This window comes from Channa argus, chromosome 24 (assembly GCF_033026475.1).
Source record: "Channa argus isolate prfri chromosome 24, Channa argus male v1.0, whole genome shotgun sequence".
In the NCBI taxonomy this organism is placed as follows: Eukaryota; Metazoa; Chordata; class Actinopteri; order Anabantiformes; family Channidae; genus Channa; species Channa argus.
The window spans coordinates 968,515-991,146 of record NC_090220.1 but is presented as its reverse complement, the minus strand read 5'-3'; the positions used below and the strand labels follow the sequence as shown (position 1 = coordinate 991,146).

The following is a 22,632-nucleotide window of genomic DNA, read 5'->3' as shown; positions in this document are numbered from 1 at the left end:
CACAAACAGGCTAATGTGATGGAAAGCCTGGTGGACCTGTTGGCTTTAAATACAGTTTCGTATAAAATCTCATCTTAGATAAAAAGCCATATCAGCTTTCATGGCAAAAATGATCCATGCTACAGTTCCTTATGTTCTCAGCAGGGGGTAGTCAAACTGTGAAAAATGTGTCACTGCTGTTTCTGGATGCAGCGGATTATTCATTTTATTCAAGAGATTGCTGAATGGGTAATGGAGAATGTTTCATTTTTTTTATCAAACATACTTAGGAGATTAAGCATCTGGAGCATATGACAAATAAAATTATACCTCTTTGGATAATTGTGCATTTGACACAAATTGTAAAGAATGCATGTAATTATGTAACATTGGACAACAACACTAAGTGATGCTCTAGAGACAGGAGTTATAAAATACTGTCATTGTCATCATTGGCATTGTATGTATATTTGGCTACAGTATATAGACTTGCTCCAAATATAATAGGAGTACTCTACCTATTCAGTATCGTACTTGGTGACTTGCAAGAGGCAGGTCTAAACTAATTAAAGACCAAAATCTAGGATGCTGAAATATCCTGACTATTGTCTCCCAGTGTGGGTCAAAGTCTTAAAAAATGGAATCCTACATTTGTAAAAATGCAACAGTTAAATGTTCACATCTTCAAGACCAAGTAACTAAAGTTATGTCAGTTTCAGACTAAACTAAACCTGAATCTATGACACAGTGGTGTGAATCACCAGTGCCCCTAACAGGAGTTCAGCTGGTTAAATAATTTCTTTTATTTAAGATTTACATGTTCAGTTTTAATGGAGCCCTGCAAGGGGTAGAAAAACTACATAAAGATTTTATTATATAATGAATAATGGACATCCAGGCATTACTAACACCAGAACTATGCTGTGACTAAAAGTGAGAGAGAGAACATGGGTGAGGGAAGAGGGAGAGTAGATGATGATGAAACTCTAGTGTAAGACACATTTTTAAAACATACCATGACCTGCAATTTGTGTGAAATTCTCTTTCTTTATGTTAAACTTGTTAACTTCTCTTGTTAGCAAAATGTGACCTGTGTAAAATTTCATCATTGTGAATTAATTTCTTTTATCCTAACTCCCAAAGCTTAATCACATGAATGTGGTAAGTTAATTGCATTAATGTTTGTAAATGTGCTGCTATGAGAAGGTCACATAATATCCACTGATTTATATTAGTTATCTGAAATTCTAACTCAGTTCACTCTGACCTAGAAACTATATTAATTAATATCGGTAACCAGTAATAAAGGTCAAATACAGTACATTTTCTTTGTGAATCCCCAAGAATCACACAAAAAACAGGTGTGTACAAAGTATATAATCAAGTGTATTTTCATCTTTACCCACATTCTGTACACATATTAAGATCCATTTCACATGAACACTATACAATAGCAATGAGTGAAGAATGAAATATTTTCTGAATGCTGAGCAGGTCATGTTGAATGGCACTTTTATAAAATAACAAGAAATCACATGAGTAAATAAACTTAGACATAACAGAGAAATGGCTTTATATTATCAAATCCACTGAATTACAGATTCAGCACATATAAAATGCACAATGCAACAAAACTAAACATTTGTTTGTTCCATCCTTGTGTTTTCTCTGCATAATCTGAACTGTAAATAATGCAAAAACAAAAGATATTTGCAGCAACCAGAGGAAAGTGTGCTTTTTATCTGGATTTAAGTAAAAGGCATCTAAAATGTGATGTGCTAAGAGGAGTGGTAACAAGATACATTGAAATATCAGAGAAATATCAATACAATTCACAAACCTTCAATTATTTATCTCATAGAATAGTGTTTTAATAACTGATAGGAAAAAAAACAATACATGTTTGGTTGCTTTACAAGGAATATGTCGACATTTCTGTTTGCTTTTGAATCATCCCATGAGTTTTGCAGAGTGAGCCAGCCTCTGGTGAGTTAGGTTGGTCCTCCCTTTTTACGAAACCATCAGAAAAAACATCCTCAAATGTGATTCTGTGTTTCTAAAACTTCCTGTGAAGTTTGGACTGCATTTTGATGTACTGTGAAACCTGTGTGGGGGCAGAACATCTGTGACATTTTTTCTTCTTTATGCCCGTTCCCCTGCATACACAATGCTTTGTCAATCTGCTAACTTCTATATGTACATACAAATAATGTTTACAGAAAAATACCTTCACTGGTGTAGACTGACTTGTTCACAATTATCCTTACTTGGAATGTCATGGCACATTGACTGAAATATCTCATGTAAATAATGTTTCTGATCCATCATACTATGTGATTTACTAGCCAGAGTGTGTTGTGGGATTTAATAATCAATTTCAGATGCTGTTTTTGTCGCCAGAAGAACTAAATATCATGCTGTATTTATGATACTGCACTAGCAATATTACAACATCTCTTGTGAATGGGGGCAAAGTGACTAGGGTTAAAAAAACACACTTAACTTAAAATGGAGGCTGCAGAGATGATGTCTTATCCAACTAAAGGCTTTCTCCTTAAGTGTGGTCAGAATTACTGGAGAGCTCTCTGCTCATCTACCATGGAAATCCAGAACCCGGTTTGCTCCATTTCAGATCTCATTGTTCTCGTTATAATACATAATAAAGACAATGAGACTTGAGATGGAGCATTACAAAGAAGAACAAAGAAAACATTTAGGCAAATCAGCCCTGACGTTCCCAGCACTTTCTTCATGTTACCATATCCATGCTATATACAAAGCTGAAGTGGATATGCCTCTTCTTAACTAGACATACAGTAGCCTAGTTAAAAACATAGAAAATGATGCGCTAACAAAGAATCTGTGGATGCGGAGTGAGTGCATGTTGTGACAGAGGATGATCTAGATCTTGTGCCAGAGATGAAGATGTCATCACTAATAGGAGCTGGGAAATCTTGACTTTTTGTATTTAACTGTCAAAAGTAAGTTACAGTTGCTTTGTGCAGTTTTTTTCTGTGGCCTGTGAAATTTCTCTGATGGGCGACCTGACAATATTGGGAAGTGAAACAAAAGCATCCACTCTCATCCTCTTGTCTCAGTCCACAGTTGCCTGCTCTCCTTTCCCATTTTCAGACGTAGTATTCTTTGTCTTTGTTCTTTTTGCCCTTTGTGATTGCCTTGGCCACAGAGGCAGTTGCTGTGCTTTTGTCTTTGACTACTGCTCCATTGCCCTCCACAGTGGAATTGTTGGCAAAATTGTGGCCCTGGTCGGTCTGGTAGGATCCCTCGTCCCGGTTGCGGTACTTGTACATGGCATAGAGGAGGATAAGAATGCAGAGAGCAGCAGCAGCCACTATACCAACAACCATCCCCGTGGTGCTACTGGACTCCCTGATCACCTCCACGGCTCCGGGTTGGTTCTTTTCATCAGAGGCTGTGGGGTTGGCTGTGGGCACATGGGGAAAATTGGGGGGGTAAGTTAGTCCTGGTGTGTTTCGGGAGGATGGAGGAGCAGGGGGCAGAAGCACCTGGTCACGGGTGTTCATTTTCCCTGCAGGGATGTGGAGCTGGTCAGGGTTGGTGGTGGGAACATAAGGAGGTAGGGGATGGGGTTTCTGGACTCCACCCTCACCAGCGGGGGGAGGTGGAGGAAGGACTGTCCTGTCAGTGACCATGGGGGACTTATTATTGTAAAAGTCCTCGTCATCTGATTCCGTCATCTCCCCAGAGCCGAAGGCTGAGACCTCCACAGGGTCACCACAGTCCTCCTGGTCCGGGGGGCAGGAAGGGTGAGGAGGGAGTATCAGAGACTCTTTGGTGGTTTCAAGTGGGGATAGGAGGGTAGGAGGAGGAGGGATGACGGGGTAACGGGTGGCGATGGATGGGGGCTCAAGGGAATCCACTGTTATAATAGGCAACACTAATTCACCTCCTAGAAAGAAAACAGAAAAGGTAGGGGACCCTAAATTAGAACAGCAATAAAACTGAAGTTGTCTCTGTACATTTCATGAATACAAATAATAATCATCAAAACAGAGCCATAATCTGCTTAATATGTGAAATAATACGTGTAATATTAGCTGACTTATCATATTATTCATTGTTTTCAATAACATCAAGTTATTTACATCCATATTGGAGCCATCAAGAAAAAACGAATCTAAACAACTATCACAATGTTCTTGTGTAAGAAAATTTCCACTGAGAATAATAAAAGTTCTTTTAATGTTGAATCTGGAATTTTGTATGTATTGTAATTTTTTGTTTGGATTTTAACGTCATAATATAATGAAAATATACAACAATAAAGCAAAAACATGAAAGAGCTCACATGTAGACACAAACATACAAGGTGACCCATGAAAGGCGGCAGCTGAATGAAGAGCATATAACAAACAGAGCACATAACAAACAAAAGAACAGTAAATTATTGTAAAATGTCATGCTACTTCAAAGCACATCTGTAGGCAGGGGTCAAAGGGTGGCAAAAAAAATTACATAGGGTTTATTATCTCTAGGAATCCATTTTGGATTATTGCTGCTTGGTGAAAGCAACCAGCGTATCCTCTACATCTTTATTTACTATTTTAATATAGATTCCTCACCAAATAACCCTCAGTATGTATATCTGCATCATATATTCTATTCTCCTATATGCTGTGTATGTATATATATGTATATATACACACACACCGCGTGTATATGTCTTGTGTGTGTGTGTGCGTGTGTGTGTGTGTGTATATATATATATATATATATATATATATATATATATATATATATATATATATATATATATATATATATATATATATATATATATATGTATGTATGTATGTCTTGTCATTCACTGACATTTAATTCCTTAGATCTGATTCTGAGGTCAGAATGTCTCCTGGCTGTGGAGGAATATTTCGGTCTGCAGAGTTTATTTATGGCTGCTAGTTTCTCTTTCATCATTATTTGAATCACATTTTACAGGGACAGTCAACAACAAACAATTCTGATAAGGTCATATTAATAATTGAAGCAACCATAATAAGGGCAGACTCCACTGCTTGTTTCTGTCACAAGCTCAATCGCCTGTCTACTGCAATCCACTCTTAATGACTGCAGTCCATTTCATAAAGATTCTCTTCCATCCAGTTTACAGTTACAGACATGAGTCAGTGGCTCCTTTGAATTGATGCCGGCTGAGTCTATAACAGCTAACCAAAGAAATGGAGCTGTTTGACAGAGTCCCAGAGTAAACACATATATGGTAGCTGCAAGACACAAGTAACTCAAAAGGGATAATTAAAAACGATTAAACAAGGATGGTTGTCTGAAGTAACAGTTCTTTAGCTTCAATCTAGGGTAAAAGTGATACTACGACTACATGGATAAGAGCTGTACTCTATTCTTTTTTCCCCCATGGCTGACCCACCTGTTCCTGGCTCACACTCTTCCAGGTCTTCATCATCACTTGGACACTCTGCCGATGCCACCAAAATATCATCAGAATTCTGCGGCTGAAATGATGAATGAGGAAGTAAGTTATATTATATGTAATATAACAGTTATGCACACACTGCCTCGTTGTGTTTGCTGGCTGACTGTCTCATATGAGCTGTTCTTTGCGCCTGCTTTTCTATATTATTTGTTCTTTCTTTCTGTGCTTTCTTTAAATTATTTGTACACTACATGTTGTACAAGTTGTCATTTAATTCAATACACAGTAATTTGTTCTTTGTACAATTCTTTTATACTGACTTTGCAAAAACACATTCTCACATCCTAAATCAGTGCTTCAATACATTTAAATTGGATGTGAGGGTGCTCAGAGGACTCAGAATACCTGAGGAGAGTGGGGAATAGATGATCCACTAATGGATTACTTTGTTAAATTGAAAGTCCAGAGAAAGCAATTTAAGGTAAACTGAGAAATGTAATGAAAAATGCACTCTCTATTCTTATTAGGAGAGACTGGGGGTTATTTTATTCGAAACCGCAGGACTCCAAGTACTACTGCAATCCTTCCAATTTGGCAAAGGGTTTATAGCATTTGGATTTGAATCAACCCATGTGAAAAAGTGGTTGGTAAGATTTCCTAGTTTGGATGCAGTATTGTGACTGTAGCATGTGTGAAAATCTGTTTCCCATCGATGTACTAGGTGAAGTATACTGAAACTTTATTATTGTATTCATTATTTTCTTTTTGTAATGCTAATGGAGATATTGCAAAGCTGATACAAGAGGTCAGGGAGTTATTTAATAATTTATTTATCATTTCATTCTAATCATTGCATACAACATTTTATATAAGCATAATGCGTTACACAATAAAAATGATTTTAATTATGTAATTGTCCCTTGAGTCTCCAATAATGATGGGTATAAGAAATTTACAGAGAGCGTGCCATACAGACTATTGTTGCTGATCCACAGAGGTAATTACTAGTTGAGATTCCTTTAGGCTTGAACAGCAACTTTTGTTTTGATTAACAATAAAACATCTGAATAACTTTCTTCTTGTTTGTGTTCAATTTGACCCCTGCATAAAATACAGTTAATCTTCCTGTGAGACTCAGCTGAGTAAACCTGGATGACCTTAAAGTCAGAAAAACGAGTTATCTTCAGGACTTTTCTTTTTAATTAAATCTTTGACATTTTTTAAATAAAAGAACTAGGATTAAATTTTTTTTTTAATGAAATACCACCAGCCATTGTAGGTGCAGAACAGAGGAATCAGGTGTATTGTCTGATCGTCCTTGGTAATGTGACAGTGTTCTGTCATTTACTCTGGATGACACAGTAGGAGACAGTTAAAATTTGATTAACATATCATGAATGGAAAACATAAAGCAGTTTAGTACAAGAGAAAATACTGCTACTTTTAGTCCACTTGTTTGCTCTGTCCCTGGGATTAAATTGAAATTGACATAGCACATACCTGAATGAATAAGTTCATTAATAAGTGAACGCACACAAACAGACCGCTGTTAAATGTTATAAAATTAAATGTAATGAAAAGACCAAAATTGTAAAAGGGAAATTTCCAACATTACATTCTGTGTTTATCGCTTTCTGGTTTGACCAATTATAAATGCTCTCACTTTTGCCTTCTAGGAAAGCGGTTGCACTGTTCTTCATCTAGGTTACAAACCAATTAATCTCTGACTGTCAATAAATTAGCAACTTCAGTAGTTCTCTTTAAATGTATCTTAATATAGTTTCTGACCTTGGAGATGCTCTCTCTCAAGCTGGGTGAGCGCTGCCTGCGGGTGGTGGTGGTAGCCATAGTGGTGGTGGTTTCCATTATTGTGGTAGACATATCGGACACTGCCAGCGGGGTGGCGGAAGTGGTGTCGGTGGTCAGCACAGAGAGTGAGTCCCCGACCAGACGCAGGTTCCCCTCTACTTGTACGCTGGGATCATTTTCTGCTGCTAGTTTGAGCACCTGGAGGCCATTGTAATAGAGCCCAGAAATCTGACCCTGGAAAGGCCGACCCTTGTCATGACCGCCAATTTTAATGGCTGCCTGGCTGTTAAAGATAGTCAGCTGTCTCCCTGAAGTTAGACAGAGACAGAAGAAAAGGTGGAAAAAGGGAGAGAATGGTAGAGCAGACACGGAGATGTCATATGGGAGAGCTTGAGCAGGAACGTCATTTGAACCAGGTGGGCTTTAGTGATTAAAACATCAATAGTTGCTCATTTAAAAACTTGATTTAGATGTTAGCTTTAAAAAGGGAAGGTCAGTTACCGTAGCAATAAGTTTTCAAGTGAGACTTTACACATGCAGGTTACATGCCTAACCCTAATCCTTCCAATCATTAGTCTATTTAGGTGCCTATTTAAACGTTTTAATAGGGCAGAGTGAGCCATTTGTAACCATCAGTGAGTTAATAAACTGTGGGGGAAAAGGACAGATGATTTTTAGGATATTTATTTATCTCTTGACTCCACATTAGATGGTGCAGGAAACCTATTATGACTTTTTTTTCGGAGATGGGTGAATTTTAAAAATGTCAATCTCCCTGTTTTTCAGTCTGTGTAAAGCTAAATGACAATAAAAGCTAAACACTACTCCCTGCACTGACTTCACCAGCCATTAGGCCATTAAAACATGCTCCACTCTGGGTTCATACTAGTCCAATTGTTTCACCTCCTGAAAGGTGCAATGATATCAAACAACCATTGTCAGCAGCTTTACTGATAAGCAGTGTTACATCAGAGGAGGACCGCAGTAATGGGCCCATCTCAGGAGAATACTTATTAGCAAAGTTAATGGCTGCAAACAGTGATCTACTTTAACAGGCTGTCAGAGCTGTTTTGTTGCAGCAAAAAACTTCAGCTTGGGAGTCTATCATGATCGATGTTTTACAAGCTAAGCCAGCACAAGGTTGCAGGAACAAGAAAAGGAAAAAGAAGTCCATTCTGTGCGATCACATCCAGCAGTTATTGTTACAAATTTCAGTTTAGCAGAAGCGAGACTTAGTCAACTTATGTCACTTGTTAGTTTCACTGGTATTAGTGGTTAAACAACATTTTAATGATTTTTATGTAGCATATTTAAACACAGCATCTAATTACACAAAGTGGTTAAGAGGGACTGTAGAGAGTTAGAAAAAGGTTATTGTTTTTTAGTTAATTGGTTTAAAACTTTTGTTAAGGTGCAGTTTTTCCACAAGGTATAAGGATGACAAAGAATAGTGTGCTACATACCCCTACGCTCTTACACTTATACTTTAAATAACACTTGAAGCTAAATTGTGTTCAAAATTCAAAATTCATAGCCAATAGAAAATCCTATTTAAATGGAGGTAAAGAAGTGGGTAACTTGATCCTTGTCACCCTTGTCTTCTGGCACTGCACCTCTCATGGGGAAAGGTTCTTTAGTAGTTATTTCAAGGATTAATTAATTAATCAATTATTTTTACCTTTATCGAGTAGCCACTCGTCAACTACCCGACCAAGTCTGTATGGGATTCTTTGTCTAGCAATAGCCAGTCGTTCATTATCATAGTGTCCTTCAAAGAATTTGGAGAGACAGATTAAAGGTTAAAGTCTGCAAGTTGAAAGATCACATGGTTAGAAACAGTGTTATACTGGCTAACAGGTTTAACAAGTTATCAATTTTAACCCAGCTGTGAGTTAAAAGAAACTTGTGCTTTACTTAATGTTATCTAGTTATCAGGAATAACAGTCTTAATGCTAATTAGAATAATGTTTAGGCTATTTATAATCTGCTACACTAGTTAGTGTTATTTAGCTATTTTTTGAATCAAACCATCAGTAAACACCACTTACAGTAAAATGTAAAAATATTTTAAGTTAATCCAGATAAAGATCCTGACAAACATAAAAAAGCATTAGAATTAAAATCAGGCACTGCAAGAAATACAGGGAGAAAAACAGCAGTTACAGTTATTAGTCAGTGAATTTGTCATTACAGAAGCTAAAGTCGTGCCCCACTTGCAGCTATATATTTGTTTATAATATACTGTATAATATACTGCACAATGTGTTTATACTGCAGTTCCATGAGATATTAATCGTAACTCTTTATCAAAAAATCATGAGAGTTGCCAAAAACATAAATACAAAATACATGTGTTATCATCCCCAGATGAAGACCTTATTAAAAAGTCCAGTATTAGACTAACGTTTAGCTCTGATGCCAATACCTAATTTCGGTTGCTGGAAAGATGTATAAGTAAATCTTTAATGTGAAGATACATTGTGGAAATTGAGCTACCCAGACAGAAGCTGCTCTCAAGTGGGACAGGACCACAGCTCTTTATTTAACACATGCTAACACAACTAAGTAATTAATCACATGAAGACTACAACTACAACCCAACCGCCCAAAAGCTCTTCATCCAATAGCACATTTGTGGCACAGAATACTTGATACTATATCAACCATCAGCCACATCTCATAAATTCTTGACAGTATATATAAATTACTGTTAATAACAGGTTATGTGAAAACATGTTTGACCTACAGCCTACGACAGAAAATGTGAGTGTTTAAAGACAACCCTCTTGTTGGACATGACATAGAATGAATGGATAAAATTTATTAGGGTTATAGTAGAACACAAAAAAGGAGGCACAGTACATGACAGTGCATGAAAGGAAAAGTGAAGCGTACCAAGACTATGGTTTTACTGTAGGCTTTAATATAGTGTTTGTTTTAAAATAAGTGATGGTGCACATTCATTGTGTCTTTGTAAAGCAGGTGGCAGTACCCATGTATTTATTCATAAAGCTAATGTTAGAAGCCTTTATTTGATGTCTCATGTGGCATTATTAAGCCACATATTGTTTTATATAAAGCCAAAGCCAAGCCTATGCGAGATATACTGTGTTTACAAGAATACCATTGATTATAATTGCTGGTATGTGCTTTAATTATTCATCATTTATAAATGTTTAAAAAAACATTGATTACCGAGTGGAAGGCTACAGAGAGTGGATTTACTACATGCATGGCCATCACCATTAGATCATTTTTATTTATGTGCATTTTTGGCATGTGTGTTTGCTTTGAGCACCAGCTGGAGGCAGAGAGGGGACTTGGTTTGCCTGCTGGTGCACCTGCTCTGAATAAGGTTAATTGGTTGATTGGTTCAGAACAGGTTTAAGCACAGCTGGTCATGATCGCATTATGCATGGGTCTTGAGTTCTTTCTTTTCCCTCTATGGTTATACCAGCCACAACATTAAAGCAAGCACGGACACTGTGACCACTCTGTGGCTGCACAGCCCCATGTGCAGCAGGCTGTGATGCACTCGGTGTTCTGACACCTGTCAATCATAACCAGCATTAAATGTTTCAGCAATTTGTGCTAAAGAAGCTCTACTGTGGAACTGGACCAGATGGTCTACCCTTCACTTCCTTGCCGCACCATTGAGTCTTGGACAGATTTTGTAGGTACTGACCACTGCATATCGTTAACTCCACATGAGAGCTGTTGACTGTTGACCACCCCGTGACAGGTGTCACTGTAGAGTTTCATTGTTATTAATGCTCCAATCAGTGGTTTCAATGTTATGGCTGATCATGTTTACAGCATGTGTATCTGAATAGATTATTCTTATGTCTGTTATGTAGCATCAGATCGTTACCTGGACATCACACTTACCATAACATTTTAATTAACGACACATACACAGTATGTCTTGGTTGCTATAAATCTGAGCTTTTTCACTGATGACATGCATTTGTAATTTAGCCAAATCCATCATACTGTTTGTGTAAAAAAAGGTGAACTTTACAAGATGTTGTTGGTGTTTATCAGTGGGCAGATGGATATAAATTTATGCATCATCACTACAAAAATACTTATGTCAACATGAATATATAAGAGGAATTAATAGCAATGTATTCAGCCTCGTTGGTCAGCACTGTCTCTTCAGACTAAGGGCAGAGGTTGGTAGACTACACACAAATAAATAAATGTTATAATACTCTCATACAGCCCTAACAGGATATATGTATTGGAAATCTTCTTTGGAATGGTCTAGAGATTCCAATTAGGGCCACGTATGCATATCCTTAAAGAATGCATGACAGTTTCAGAGGGAAGATTCATACAAACGGACAGCAGCTAAGAGAAATTCTTTAATTTCTACATATACTTTGCAGCTTTAGGCAAATGTATGAATTCCAGCTGATTGTATTGTATATGCAATATGGCAGATAGGTCATAGATCAATGAGATGAGAAAGCATAATTTAAACAAGCCACGGGGGAAATTGCCAATTTCCTTTTGCAAACTATTCACACATTTGCACATTTTTGTTTGATAGGCAGACATGCAATCATCTCTCTCTAATCCAGTTGCTCCATGCCAACTGTCTCTATATGATATAATCACATATTTTGTCCCATTAGACTTACCTGGTGGGTAACGCTCAATGACTGGATGGTTGTCCACCTGCAGAGTGGCATTGCCACCACTGCGTGTGAAGCGTACAACATGGTACTTGCCGTCATTTACTATGACAGCAGGCTCATCAATGGTGATGTCATCTGTGCCCACATTGAAGATGACACCAATTTTTCCTTGATCCTGCAGATGAAAAACAAAGACAATAATTTAATTCAATTCTCTCAAAAATGTGCACAAAATGTTTTTCCATTTTACGTCAGGGTTATTGAGCCAAAAGTCACGTTTAGGCAAATAATTAAAAAATTTTGAAGCACATTTTTTGTGACATGAACAGTATGTTGAGTTCTTGCTTTAGACTTCAGCACCATTCTCCCCCTCAGCAGCCAGTTCATGTTTCCTGATGAGGATCAATTTTGACAGAATCCCGCTGTTTCTCTTTTGGTTGAACAACTTCTCTGCCTGTCAGTCATTCCCCCTTCCTGCCCACCTTCCTCAAAGGTCAAAGGTGCTTCTCAAACGAGCCCTTGGGTGGCACTTGTAAAAAAAGATTGGAAACAAAATGTGTAGGGCCTCTGTGCCTGTCTGGCCTTTGTACATTTGTTGTCCTTTTTCTAAATGCAGCACAAGGTCAAAGCGCTAATGCAGTTGTGAGACACAATGTGAGAAATGGCACCCAGCTCTGTGGGAGTACACAGAGGAGAATAACATTAGCCTTTACTTTTAAATTGCAATTACCTTTGTAAATGTGTTAAAAATTTGAATAACATTAAAATCCTTCAATATGGCAGTTAGTACAGTATGAAAAGAAGACATTTTGTCAGCATGAATGTCAGGTGTAGCAGGAAAGATTAACAAGCCGAATATAATTTTTTGGAACTAATTTAACAGGCAGTGATGGAGTGATGAAGTTCAGCAGACATCTGGCCCTGCATGCCACATGTCAGGCACAACATTACTGCTCTCATATTTACTGACCTTACAGACCTGATGTATATATTAAATACCACACTGAGTCCTGCATTGTGTTTGGATGCTGCAGGAACTGACTTCCACTAATCCCTTCACATGCACCATTTTGATTGTTCCTTTCATACTCCAAAATGTTATATTACGGACTGAAAGATGAAAAATTCAAATAGCAAGAGTTGCTTCTTTTCTTGCCTTGATGGTGGCTGCTTTTGTGTTATGCAAAATCTGTCTCAGAGCTTTGCTTGCACACTCTAATCATATGTAAAATCCTTCTGGAAACCTTTTGAATTTAATTATTCATGCTAACGTGGTTGGTGTTAAGTATAGAAAAGTAGTCTCCCTTCATGAAGATGATGTTCAGTTTTTGTTCAAACTGCATTGCTAAGAGTTACTGTATGTATTATACAGACAAGTGTTTCTCTAATTCAGCTTAGCCTTACTGAGATAAATGGAATGGATGGAAAATTTGAAATGCAGTCAGTATATCACCATAAAGCCCACTACCACCACAGTCTCAAAAATAGTCATATACCTGCTGCCTATACGTGGTGGAACATCTCACAACTTGTGAGGTTAATTGGTAACAGGCCAGGGTCATAAAGAGCATAAGGAGAGAGGCTGAGTGGGCAAAAAGTTCAACATTATACAACAATGTTTCTCAATATAGAAGTTCAGAAAGTACTATACAAAGGATTGAGAGAATCTAGACATCTCTCTGTAAACAAGGGAAAATCCAAAAACCAACACTGAACGGTCATTATCTTTGGATCTTTAGACAGCACTGCATTAAGAACAGAGATCCTGTACTGAACATCACTGCATGGAATCAGGAACGTATTGAAAAATCAGTGTTTCATATTACTATAAATTGTTAATGAAAACAATTTATAGTAATATAAACAAATATCTGAACATCTAAGCTAATCTAAACTGTGCCATAATTAATCCCCCACCAACCCTCAGCTTCCCCCCAGTTTGTTCATGACCACACTTATGTCAGCACCACGTAACTTTGTTTTGAACAGAACTGAACCTGAATTGAACCATGCACCCTTTTTGAAGTGGGCCAGGGCATGTCATGCTGAACCAACAGGGTAGTCACACTACTCAAAGGATCAAACGTGCACATTCAGCACACATTGCCTTGTTAAGACACAGACTAAGGCCAGGTGGAGAGTTGTCCTGTTGTGAAAAGTGTTGCTGGCATTAAATTCAAAATGAGCATATATTTTTCAATCTATCTTTGCACTAGTTTCTATCAAATACAGGATAGAATTTATTAGCAAATTACTGCATCATTTTATTAACATTTTACACAACTTCCCAAATGTTTTGCAAACATGGATGTAAAAGGCCCTGAATTGTTATCTTAATTCTGTAATCTTTTGAAAGTTGTCATGAACTGGGGAGGAGTAAGGTCAAAAGAAGAAAACCCATTCATGGCAAATGTCTGCTTACTTTGTTTCTCATTATGAGCACTGCGAGTTCATTATAGTCAGTATATTTATGCTCAATTTCTATTTTTTAGAATCGCACGAAATATCTCTTAAATTCACTATTACTTATATTACTGTATATACAGGCAGTACAGTACAGTTTCTTGTTGTCCATGATTTAATTACTCTTCCCAAAAAGCAAACTCATAATTATTCATTAGCCAACTACAGGATAGTTTGGCCTCAGGTCAAATTCAGCTCATGTCCTCTGGACAGCAATTAACATCTCCAAGGCAAGAAAAATTTGCTTGGGGCTTCATATGGCTTCAACAGAGAGATGCTTTTACTCTTCCAAGTCAGTTTTAGAGCACAATTACAAAACAGCCCCAAAGCACCTTTTGACAGCTGGCAAAGCAATGCTGCTGCACATCAAGTTTAGTAAACAAAAGCACGCTGTTTCCAGTTGTCTTTTTTATCTTACTGTTTTATTTATTTATTTTTTTGCAAGAGGCTACTTCATGCCCATGTGTTTGGGTACAAAGCAAGTCAGCCATACTCTCATGAAAAGCTGCCTCTTCTTGCACCTAGCTTTTTTGACATCAGCTGTCATTTCTTCCTGTACTCCCTGTTCCCAATGGACCTCTTAGTGTGGGATCTCAACATTCATCTCAGCAACAGCCTACTCTAATTCGTTTGAGAGGAAAATAGTTGATTATTATAAGCATATATTATTATGAGGTATTATCTTTGATGAGATGAAAAGGAAAACCCAAAAGGGCCATGGCACTGACAAGTCTTCTATGATGAGACACCACTGCCACCTGATTCATTTTTAAACAGAGCATGAGTGGGCAGATGATGATTCTTTTAGAACGAACAGCATATCTGTCTGTCTCAGTTTGTTACCAGCCACCTCTCAGTTTGTGTGTTGGATGGCTATCTCGTTCTCTTCAGAGGCAGGGGAAGCTCCCGTTAGATTGATAAAATATATTCCCTCATGGTCATACATTACTCATCTTAGGGACAAATGCTTGTATGCAAAGGAGAATGTATTAAATGAAAAACAATTTGGTTTAATAGAATACAAGCATATTGTGCTAATTGTGCATAATTCTTTGTGTAATGATCATTATAAATAATGAAAAACTGCCCAATGGACAACTTTCTTATTACTCTGACCTCATGTTTCCTGAATCCTCCATCAATTTCATTTGAATGGCTTGTATCTGATGATATATTATTACTGTAAAATGTTATTTTGTTAGCTTTTATAATATTTATTATTTATTAGCCAAAGCATACATGCATCATCAAATGTATACTTGATCTATCCATCATGAATTGTAACTAAAGTAAGTACATGTATTAGTATGTAACTACATACTAATACAGTATGTAGTGTGGACATACAGCTCTGCCTTTTAAAAGTGCCCCAGAACCATTGTTGGCAACTGTCATAACAATGTTTCCAGGGGCCACTAAAAATGGATGTATATTTTGATTTGTAGATGTATTTTTAGTTGCCCCTAAAGATCCCAAGGTCCCAATTCTGTTGTGTTGTGGCTTTTTGCAGCATGTTTCTTAATGCTGCGACTGTGTTGTTTATTAAATATGCATGTTTTCTTGATTTGCAGTGACGTGAGCTCTGAAGGCCAACGTACAATTTGCTCATGCAATTACCCTATTGATGCATAATGAAAATGCATAAGAAAGCCACTTACTGAAGTTATGCAGGATTGCTTCTTAAACATTTCTAATTGTACTGACTTTACACAGTGAATCTTCTGTTTTCACTTTATCTTTCAGTCATTCATTAACACGACCATTTAAAAGAAGCATTAGCCTAATGTACTCTCTGGTGAATATGGTGCTGATTACTTCTTTCTTTTGTACAGAATACAATTGGGCCTGTGCTTGTGTGTGTGACAGTTACAGTTTATCATGTAACTTTATTATGCAGCAATTCTCTCCACGAGTAATGTTAATTTTTTGTGTCTCATTTGAAATTGCCATTTTAAGTGCAGCATTTCAAGCACTGACCATCACATGGTAAAATTACAGCTGTAAAAAAATGATCTTTACTAAATTATCAGTGAATGGATATCTTGTTGTAGATGAATATCACATTTGATCTTGATTGCATTAATTCAAACATAATAAAGGTGTTCTGTTCATAACAGCTGCCCACAGTCATTATGTCTAAAAAAAAGCTGCTCTATTACAAATATACAGTAGGTGCCTTTAAATTCCTATTTAAGTAAATGTAGGTGGGTATTATCAACAAATTGTACATAAGGTACTTCCTGCAATAAAATTACTCTTGCGCCTGATATAGCATACATGACATTAATACATTGTTAGTAGTAGTTCATTAATACACAAGCAAAATTTTACTGTTGCAGCTGCTTAATGTGAAGCTACTTTTAACAACTTTACAGATGAGTAATAAAATGATTATTGAGGAGTGAAAAAACATAATACAGATATTGGATTTTCTGTCATCGCTAATTTTCCTCTGAAATTTGGTTGATTATAGAAATCAGAAAGTCAGTTTTTAGTGAGACTGCATTAAATACATGGTCTTTTTGTAACATTCCATATATTATAAATGGTTGTAAACTAATTTATTCTTTAACAATATGTTGTATTTTCTGAGCCTATTTTATTTTCCCTTGATTTAAAGTTAAAAATTACTTTAGCCTCAAAAGTAACTAGTCTTTATGTGAAATGCATGTGGTGTAGTAAAACATACAATGTTCCTCTGACATGAAGTGGGGGGAGTTAAAATTAAGTAAAATACTGTACTTGAGTAAATGGACTTACTTTTCACAGCTGCTGTCAGCAGCAGCTCTACATTCTAGGGTACAAGGCAAATATTTGGATATTTGCATTCTCACATACACCCCTTCTGGAAAAAGACAGGAGAATTTAAGAGTTCTGGTACATGTGTGAAAGAGGCTTATAAGTGGACATTGGGGACATTAGGCACTGCTTTTTTTGCGGGTGGGGGGGGCTGTGACTGCTTTCAAGGAACAGAATTGTATTAAGAATTAAGGCACCTCATCTGAAAACTCCCAAATCCCTGTAGAACACCAAACTCATATATCATTTGTTTTTTTTACTATTTTCAACTATCCCTTGTGCCCACTCTCATTTTGACCAGTGTACTGCTTCTTTCTGTCTTCACCTACTTTTTAGAGGCTTGCGCTTCCATAATGGCCAAATAGAGAAATGAAACAGAATGTGATAAAATGTAAAATTAATAATATATTGTACATAATTAAATTAAAATAAATGACAAAGGAGGTCTATGTAAAACAAGAAGGTGTGATATTTTAAAGCTTAGTTGAAGAAAGCAAAAATGACAACCCCAACATCCTGTGAACTCGTTTTGATTCCCCTCCACTGAGCATTAATAAGGTGTCAAAGTAAGCAATCTGTTAGGATGCAAGGAGCTGGCAGATGCTGGAAAAAATCTTTTCAGCTGCCTCTGCACACAGGCAGCAGTCTTTGCATTTACTAGAAACAGTCCACAGCCAGAAGGGTTAGTTTCACCCTTTTAAAACTGGAAATACAATTTAAATTAGACAGTGTGAGAAACATCCAAGGGAAGAGTTTGAAAGCAATTATGAGGAGTAACCAATCAATCTCAGTCAGTCGCTAAACAAAAACACATTCTAATGTGTGTTCAAATGCAAATATTTCTCATTAGATTTTACAAAGCACATGTAGTTTTTAGCTTTCACTTTTAATATCTGAAACAGAAATATCACCAGATTGAAATGGTGAACAAAGAAGTGAAAAATACTTAATAGTACTGTACTGGAGTGGAAAACCCTACAAACAATAAGTACAGTGAGTTCACTGAAAATGACCTTGCATCAGGCAACAGTCAACAGGCAACAGGCAATGTGATGTGAGAAAATAATGAGGGAAACAATGAGAAATCTTATCCTTCAAGCTCCAATCCTATATATATATATATGTGTGTGTGTGTGTGTGTGTATATATATATTGGCTCAGTAGAGACAAACTACATTGGGCAATTTATTTGTCTTATATTAGGAGATAAAAAAAAAAATCAGGACATTTCATTGCCTATTTTCTGAGTATGTACAGTGTAAAGAGAAAATCCATGATCAGGATTTATACTATCCTACTTATAAATGCTTTGCTTTTGAGGCGATTATCAAGGCCTATTAGGTGGTCACGACAAAGTGTGTGTTAATATCAGTCTAACTTCAGTCCTCCCTGTGCTTTGACAGCAGGTGTGATGATAATTACTTCACCAATCACAGACGTTTTTATCATGGCACATCTGTCCTGTTGTTTCATGGCTAAAAGACTAATTTCCCTCCAGAAAAGACACAGTGTCTGGCAGCTGCTGCTGAGTCTTGGTGTCACCAACAGACACATGTTAGTCTACTGACTGGTAGCTACATCTTGAGTTCAGCATTTCTTTGTTTCTATTTATCTCAGGACTCAGACACCATTAATCTTTGAATCACATAAGCTGTGACAAACTCTGATGTTTTTGTACCAAGTGAGAATAATGACACAGTCAAGTTACAATAAAAAGAGACCATGCAAGTTTTATTTATATGCAGTTCTATTTTATTTCTATTTCTTCAAGACTGTAGCAGCAGCAGCACTGTACCACCAAACTTTTTTGTGCTGATATGAAATTGTTTGCTTGCGCCTACACTGGTGTGTCTGGGGAGACAACTTACTTATGCCATTCTCATTTTAGATAAAACAACTGTGTCACCATGGCAGCCTTTTCACCTTCCTTTAGGATAAAACATGTACTTAATTGTTTCTGGAAATATTTACATGGCACTGCAATAGCATGGACTGCTACAGAGCCATTTTACTCTGAAGTGAAAACATTTCTTTCCTTCGTTTTTAAGTTTCAGTCACCAGCTACTTTTTTTTACTTCCTAATACTGTAAAATATTATGTATTTGTTCTGCTTACCGAATTCAGATAATACAAACATTTGTTAGCATTTGCTTGGAGACAGAGTGGACTAATTTCCACTTTGTAAGTTACCTGCATATTTCACAATGTCCTGAATTTAATGAGATCTAAAGATTTAGTGTGTTTTTAAGAGCGCATTTATAGTCATACATATATACATGTGTGATAATACTGTTTAAAGTACACATAGTGATACATCAGATTACACATTAGGAATGACTGTAGTGATTTTGTCTTTTTACTTTATTGTAAAGAGAACATTTTCTCACAAATACATAAATAAATAAATGAAAGGAATGTGCATAAATATTTCTAAGATTTCCTTAGAAAATCTCAATAACAGATTTGAGTTGTTTATTAAAAAGCTGGTATCATGGGGGAAAGGGTTGCAATGGATTGAGGTAATGGTGGTGGGCATTAAATTGATCTAAAGTGCTGTGCTGTCAAATGTATCTCTGCTATGTTTTCAATTTATTTACAATAGAGTGCTACTTGTTTTGACGTCACTGTGAAATCAGATATATAAGGAAACAGTGAGCTCACCCGTTTCCACCTGCTGCTGAGTGGATATACATAATGTCTGTAGAACATGGAAGTGTTCTGTAGATAAGCTTTGAAAATAAGCAGAGCCATGAAGATTTTTTGTTTTATTATTCAGCTAAAGGACTATATTACATTAATCTGTTCTAAAGGTGAGCTAAACCCCAAGCTATGTTGTAAAAATCTTACTAAATGTAAGGAAACTTACTATAATACAAAAGTTGTGCAACTGCAGGTTCATTCTCCTTTACTTCTCCTTTACTTAATACCAGTTGTAAAGTGCTTTTATCCACGACAGCAATATACCCACCAATCGTCTGGTGTTTTGTAACATTTATACTCAAAGCCCCAAATTCCCCTTCCCATTCTTACTATGTGCAGCTGAAGATAATCTCCGAGCCCATGGGTGCTCTCCACTCGCACCAGGATAGCATCTTTCTGCTGAGTGCTGAAGCCCACAGCTAACCGGTCGGCTCGGGTGCTTGGTCGCTCGTTGGCGGCCCAGGTGAATGTGATGAGTGCCCCTCCTTTCCCAAAGATATATGTGGTTCCAGCTGGTAAAAGAGACAGAAAGGGAAAAATGAGGGGACATATAGTAGTTAGACACATTAATATGTACATGTAGTTTTTATTATGTAGTAGTATGTAGTATTAATCGTATTACTTTGTTTTAAAGCCATTTGATTAACGTGGCTTAATCTGGGCCTCTCCGTTTGAAATGGTCAGTTGGAGAGATGGCCTTTTTCAAGGACATCTATTCTAAAATTACTTGTTATCTTTAGTTTTTAAAGTACCATCACTGGTATGAAGATTAGATTTTGATTGCTACTCCCACCAACCCCCACCACCAAACTGCTCTGCACACACAAAATCTGTCATTTTTCAAAATCAAAAGCCCAAATGAGCGATAAGACATTCATTAAAGAGCTCTGCTTTCCTTAAAAATCACAGTGAATCGCTCTAATTTATCAAGTATGACAAAGCATTACATTCACAGATGTATTGACATCTAATCCCACCTCACTGCAAATGCTAAGGGGGGAGTCCAACACTGTGAACATCCAATGCATTGCTTCTCAGGTCAATGAGCACATAATTTATGCCTTTTTGAGAGTTCCATGTCCTCCAAAATCAAGACAAGGCACTTAAGTTTTTATCTAAAGATGAAAAATTAATTTACTGTCAGTCATTTGCACAGTCTGCTCATCTGACTTCATCTCCAAATCCAACGTTATACACAGCAATTATAACCCAGACAGTATAAAGCTATTTTGCACATGCACTTTATGAGGGGGCCCAGACCTGTTTACATATTAACCCTATATGTTTGTTTTTTGCAAATACATTTACAGGCTTGTTTAGATATTCAATTAGAGATTCTGTAATGATAAGCTTTATGCATTTTGCATCGTATGACATCCAAACACATGGAATATATAATGATGTTCCCCTTTTTTGCACAATTTATTTAATATGAAATATGAAATGTAATGTAAGTGATTAATGTAAAGTGACTGTTTAAAAAAGCATTGATTTAAACCTGATTAAAATTCATCCACCTCCTCATGCAGTATCTATCAGGTGCACAGCAAAGCAATACTGCCTGCTTAAACTTTTATTGTGGAAGTTTTTCATCAGAAATCCCTGTCCCCTTTCGACGAATGAGGCATATTGGTGTTAATTTATAATTTACAAGTCTCACCAGAACTACTGAGACACTTGAGAATCTTCATGGAGACCTGTGCTACAGTAAAATCCATTTCCCGATTAGGTGTTAAATCAAATTTCTTTTCATGATATGACATGATTTATTGGTCACTACTCAGACACCTGAGATTGCTGAGATTGGTAATTAAATATATATTTGCAAAAATATATAATTTTATATATAAAGTTATATGAGCATATCAAAATAAGAGATATAATCAGTGGTTTATAATTCATGCAAAATAAAAATTGAATCTAATCTGAGTTTAACTTAAATCTAAATCCCAGGAAGACAGTGTTTTTAGAGGAATTACGATTGTAAATGGATACTCCAAATACGGAGGGAAATGTCATTACAGTAAAAATGAAAATGAAAAATCATCTCTACTAGCATAACAAAATGTGTTATTTTGGTTATTTAACACCTGAAACCTGAGAGTTGTTTTTATGACTGGCATTTTTCTGAGTCTATATTGAAGCACTCACAAAGATTTCAGACAAACTTGGATCCTCAATTTAAGTCAACAACAAAGACCTGAGTACGTGGTGTAATGAGGACTAACTGCACAGTGTCTTCTTTACACGTATTAACTGCCTGAATATTTAGTCCAAAGGCACGAAAATAATTGTACATTATTTTAAGGGGCAGGTAATAGCTACGATCTGTTACGATCTGAGTTATAATAGCGACGGCGTTTACATGGACTTAACTACCCGGGTTACAGTTGGCTTTCTCGGTAAAGCTGATTTCTTAAGTGTCATGCATATAGAAAAGCTAGGTTTACCCAGGTAGATTTCTGTCGGAGAACGCTGATTACTCTGCCATGTATACACGCTTCTAATCAGCTTTCTACAACTGAGTGTGTAACCTGAAGTTTGCAGATGACACCCCCCTCATCTGCCTCCAGGATTAAGATGGAATGTCTGCCGTCACGGTACAGCATGAACAACCTGGAGCCGAACACTCTCAAGACAGTGGAGATGATAGTGGATTTCAGGAAGGACTCAGGTCCCCTCCTCCCTTCCATCCTCTGTGACACTCTGGTGACCTCTGTCACACATCTTCAGGAACTGGAGACGGGCAACTAGGACCGCAGCCGACCCCTCTTATCCCAGACATGAATTCTTTCAGCACTTCCCTTC

General features: G+C 36.9%; 1 protein-coding gene across 7 annotated transcripts in view; it reads right to left on the bottom strand.

Moving 5' to 3' along the window:
* Positions 1 to 1,345: 1,345 nt before the first annotated feature.
* The window catches only part of LOC137109066 (neurexin-2-like), a 112,714-nt gene continuing 91,427 nt past the window's right edge, over positions 1,346 to 22,632 (bottom strand). For 5 of the 7 annotated variants that reach the window (XM_067494424.1, XM_067494423.1, XM_067494422.1 and 2 more), the window contains 6 exons: positions 20,155 to 20,336; positions 11,866 to 12,037; positions 8,898 to 8,987; positions 7,199 to 7,527; positions 5,405 to 5,489; positions 1,346 to 3,910 (listed from right to left, as the gene is read on the bottom strand). In XM_067494424.1, the coding sequence (XP_067350525.1) occupies positions 3,108 to 3,910; positions 5,405 to 5,489; positions 7,199 to 7,527; positions 8,898 to 8,987; positions 11,866 to 12,037; positions 20,155 to 20,336 (1,661 nt within the window). In that variant the 3' untranslated portion in view covers positions 1,346 to 3,107. The remainder of the gene's footprint in view (positions 3,911 to 5,404; positions 5,490 to 7,198; positions 7,528 to 8,897; positions 8,988 to 11,865; positions 12,038 to 20,154; positions 20,337 to 22,632) is intronic. The other 2 variants (XM_067494427.1, XM_067494426.1) reach the window with 1 other exon arrangement.